This window comes from Aplysia californica, unplaced genomic scaffold (genome assembly GCF_000002075.1).
Source record: "Aplysia californica isolate F4 #8 unplaced genomic scaffold, AplCal3.0 scaffold00300, whole genome shotgun sequence".
Taxonomy (NCBI): Eukaryota; Metazoa; Mollusca; class Gastropoda; order Aplysiida; family Aplysiidae; genus Aplysia; species Aplysia californica.
This window is the reverse complement of record NW_004797570.1, coordinates 26,291-30,531: the sequence shown is the minus strand read 5'-3', so window position 1 is coordinate 30,531 and position 4,241 is coordinate 26,291. Positions and strand designations below refer to the sequence as shown.

The following is a 4,241-nucleotide window of genomic DNA, read 5'->3' as shown; positions in this document are numbered from 1 at the left end:
AGAGAGAAAAACAGAGAGAGACAGAGATTTTTATGTTTGTCTGTGTGAGAAAAAGAAACAGAGAGGACTCCCAGATTCAGTTGTTGTTTTTTTTACACTTGACATAACTTTACAAAACTTCTTGTCGTATAAGTATATTATATATATATAACACATGTTCTCTTTTCCTTTTTTTTTCTAGCATCAGCTTATTTACGTGTAATGGTGCAGGCTGCGATGAATACAACACTTACTACACGGACAGGTTCAACACTAAAGATCAAGATGGTGAGTACGCCTTTTCAATACTTTTAAAAAATCTTCAATGTAGGGTACACCCCCAATTACACAATTTAGATCATATTTTATGTGAGGCAGCGTGGTAAAATCAGGCGCTCGTTAAAATAGCAAAATTGGAGCAACGGGCATTTTCCCATCAGTTTCGAAAATTTTTTCTGGAATTTTTATTTTTCGGCTCAACCTCTTTCAAGTCTATATATAAAGACACATTTCTATGTGAATTTTACTGGAAAATTTTGATTAAAGGCACAAAATATGTCATTTTTCTGTTTTCAATGACTCTTTAGCTATTGGAATTATCAAACTTTGGCGGCCATTTTCTCGCTAATTTCACCAGTGAAATCAAGAGGCCTCACTTCCTTCAATCGTAGGGCCTAAATATCTTGAGTTCTATTCAAGATGGATGGATATTTATTACTTGGGAAGCAAGGCAAATAAATCTGCTTTCAGATGGTAACTATAACTGCACATGCTAGAGCTGGGTCACGAGCGCGAGAACGGAACTGAATCCCCACTCTTGCGGAACGCCATTCGCTATTCACTTCAGCAGACCGCGGAACAGTATCACCTTCCAATTTTCTCCCCTGTCGCTGTCACCACCATGCGGCTTGTTTGTAGCTCTATTTGATCTGTGGATCTAGTGCTATTTGTATGTCGCGAGCGCTAGAACAGAACATGGAATGAAACACTTAGCACGGTTCCCTTTATTTTACAAAAAATGGTATAGTCCAACCCCCCTATTAAAACAAAATGAATGGGTTCCAACCAATATACAGAAGGAATTTTATGGAGCCATTGTTTTTGCGAATCATGTGGTGTGGGGGGGAAGGGGGGGAATTTATGGAGTCGCTAATTGAGGTCAGTAGAGGAGCGCAATGAAGGGTGGGGGCGGAGAGGATGGCGGGGGAGACGTCTCAATGGCGGGGCAAAATGCGTGGGACTTGCGAAGTGGCATTGAATGACACTGTTCCATTTCACGCATACAGCGAGTCCGAGGCTTAGAGTTCCACGAGCGCTCGGGTACTCGCGATTCTTTGAAGCCCACTGAATTGCGAATCACCACTCTCAGATTTGGCGAGTAGGATCCAACTCTAGCACATGCCCAAAATTGACGAGCGCCTGATTCCACCGCGTCGAGACACCTATAGAGGGCGGGCTTCTATTCTGCCTGTCAACCTGAGAGGAATACTATGTGGTACGACACGGAATCAGGCGCTCGTCAATTTTTAGGTATGTGGAGTTATTGGTATCATCTGAGAGCTGTTTCATTTGCCTTGCTTGTAATGAAATAAATATCTATCCATCTTGAGTAGAAGTGAAAATATTTTTGATTGAAGCAGGGGAGGTCCTTCAAAACTGAAAAATGACATATTTTGTGCCTTTAATCTACGTTTTTCAGTAAAATTCACATGGAAATGCATTTTTATAGGGGCAAAAAAGGGGTGGAGCCAAAAAATAAAATTTCGATAAAATCTTCCTTGCTGGCAGAAAAATGCTTTTTTTGTCTGATTTCATTATTTTGACGAGCGCCTGATTTCACCACGCTGCCTCACATATTCAACCTCACAGCAGAAAGTTGGAGGTGCTAGATAAAAAGTCTTTCCACATGGGAACCAAACTTTAAATCTATTCTAATCCAGGTATGTTTGATGGATGCTGCAGTTCTGATACTTTATTTTACACGATGTGTGGAATAGTTTTCATATTTGTAATGCCCTTGTCGATACCGTTAGTTTATTTAATTAAGAAGTACCCATGTCAACATTGTAAGCTTATTTAATTAAGAAATGGGGGCCTCTAAATGGAACGTTAATTTTTATTGTTATTGCGGTGTGTCATGATGATAAACATCTATCTTTCAACCACTAATATTGTGTTGACTCAACAGATGAACCGTAAGATCGGTGACATTTTGTTTGTGTGTCTCGTCTCCACAGATGTTGGCGATGATGACGGCCTAACTGACGGACATATCACAGCCATCGCCGTAGGAGTTATTGTTCTTTCTGTCGCTGTCGTGGTCGTCATTATCTTTATCGTGAGGAAAATGAGAGGACGTTCTTTCCCAACTTGAGAGTTCAGCGAAAGGAGGTTCTTTTCTTACCTGATGTTAAAGGAGCTTCTTTTTCTCACTCGATATTATTGCAAGAGGAGGTTCTTTTTCTTCCTGATATTATAGCTAAATAAGGTTCTTTTTCCTTCTGATATTATAGCTAAATAAGGTTCTTTTTCCTTCTGATATTATAGCTAGTGGAGGTTCTTTTTCCTCCTGATATTATAGCTAAATAAGGTTCTTTTTCCTCCGGATATTATAGCTAAATAAGGTTTTTTTTCCTGATATTATAGCTAAATAAGGTTCTTTTTCCACCTGATATTATAGCTAAATGAGGTTCTTTTTCCACCTGATATTATAGCTAAATAAGGTTCTTTTTCCTCCTGATATTATAGATAAATAAGGTTCTTTTTCCTTCTGATATTATAGCTAAATAAGGTTCTTTTTCCACCTGAAATAATAGCTAGAGAAGGTTCTTTTTGTTGTTGTATTTGTTGCTTTTAAATTTTAGAGTTTTATGGAGAAAAACAGGGCTGTAGAAGATAAAGATTGACTGTTTTCTGTGTACATTGATATTCTCTTTTGTTATTATTGTTTGATGTTGTGACTTATCTGACAGAGTGAAATATTGCCCGATCGTTGACATAATACGTACGAAAGAATGTGATCATCTAATTGTTAATCTGGACTTTCAATCTTTCGTCTAAGAAGGTTCATATTATGTGCTCTTTCACTCCACCGTTCATTTTATGATACTTTCAATTCTTAACAATGTGTCCAATTTTTAACAATAGGCCTATGTTCAATTTTTAACGATATGTTGCCAAAAAAAAGGGAAGGGTGTGGGAGGGTTTTTTTTGTTTGTTTTTTTAAATTTACCCTTGAAAATTTTTTTGTATTTTAGTAATACAACTATGTTATTTAAAATTACTAAGAGATTAGGAGAACATTAATTTGGTATTTTTATGAGCTGGCTCTTGACACACATTAAGGTTATCTTTGTAGAAAGACTTCTATGGCTGTGTCTGTACCTGATGGGATCAAGGCTACTGGCAGGGATACGAGCATGCCATATGGTCTGCTAGTGGTTAGGATTCCTGGCTTTCACCCAGGCGGGCCAGGTTCGATTCCCGGTGTGGGAACAATATTTTTTTGTGAGGATGCGGTGGTGGAACGAATAGTTCGCTCATCTCCAAAGCGGAAAGTCCGGGTTCGAGCCTTGGTTCGGATACGGATTTTTCTCGCCCCCTCCTTCCCACCCAGCAGTAATGGGTACCTGACGTCGAGTTGAGGAAGTAAAGGCTGCGTGGAAAGGAACTGGCCACCCTACCACAATATGCTGAAGGCCCAGGAAGTTGTCTCACTAACAAGGGAATCCCCAATGTCCGGATCGGATGCGGGAACAACTTTACTTTTCTTTTTACAAACATGCCTCTTCTGGGAATCAAACCTGAGTCTTCTACAAGACAGCTGACCATGATGTGACGCGAGCAAAAAATCCATGTGTGCATACTCTGACAGTGAACAGGATAGAAATTATGTTCATTTTTTTTTCACAAGCGTTTTCGTACTGTCACGTAGCCTGCTCAGTTTTTAATCACTAGATTTTTCATCAACAAGACATGTACATAAGCCATGACTTCCAATTTTAATAGTTATAGAAATATTATTATTATTATTATGTTGACTTCCAATTTTAATAATTATAGAAATATTATTATCATTATTATGTTGACTTCCAATTTTAATAGTTATAGAAATATTATTATCATTATTATGTTGACTTCCAATTTTTATATAGAAATATATTATTATTATTATTATGTTGTTGTTAGATTAATGGTCAGTGTTTATTAATTCATGTTCTACTTGTATTCACTGTTGGTTCGTGTTGTGAAGAAGTGGACGA

At 38.0% G+C, this 4,241-nt stretch overlaps 1 protein-coding gene across 1 annotated transcript in view; it reads left to right on the top strand.

The window, feature by feature from the left end:
- LOC101852419 overlaps positions 1-3,165 on the top strand; it is a gene marked incomplete at its 5' end in the record, with an annotated part of 12,802 nt that extends 9,637 nt beyond the window's left edge. Inside the window, 2 exon segments of the mRNA XM_005101812.2 lie at positions 182-267; positions 2,217-3,165. Coding sequence (XP_005101869.2) covers positions 182-267; positions 2,217-2,353 — 223 coding nt within the window.
- Between the last annotated feature and the right edge of the window lie 1,076 nt (positions 3,166-4,241).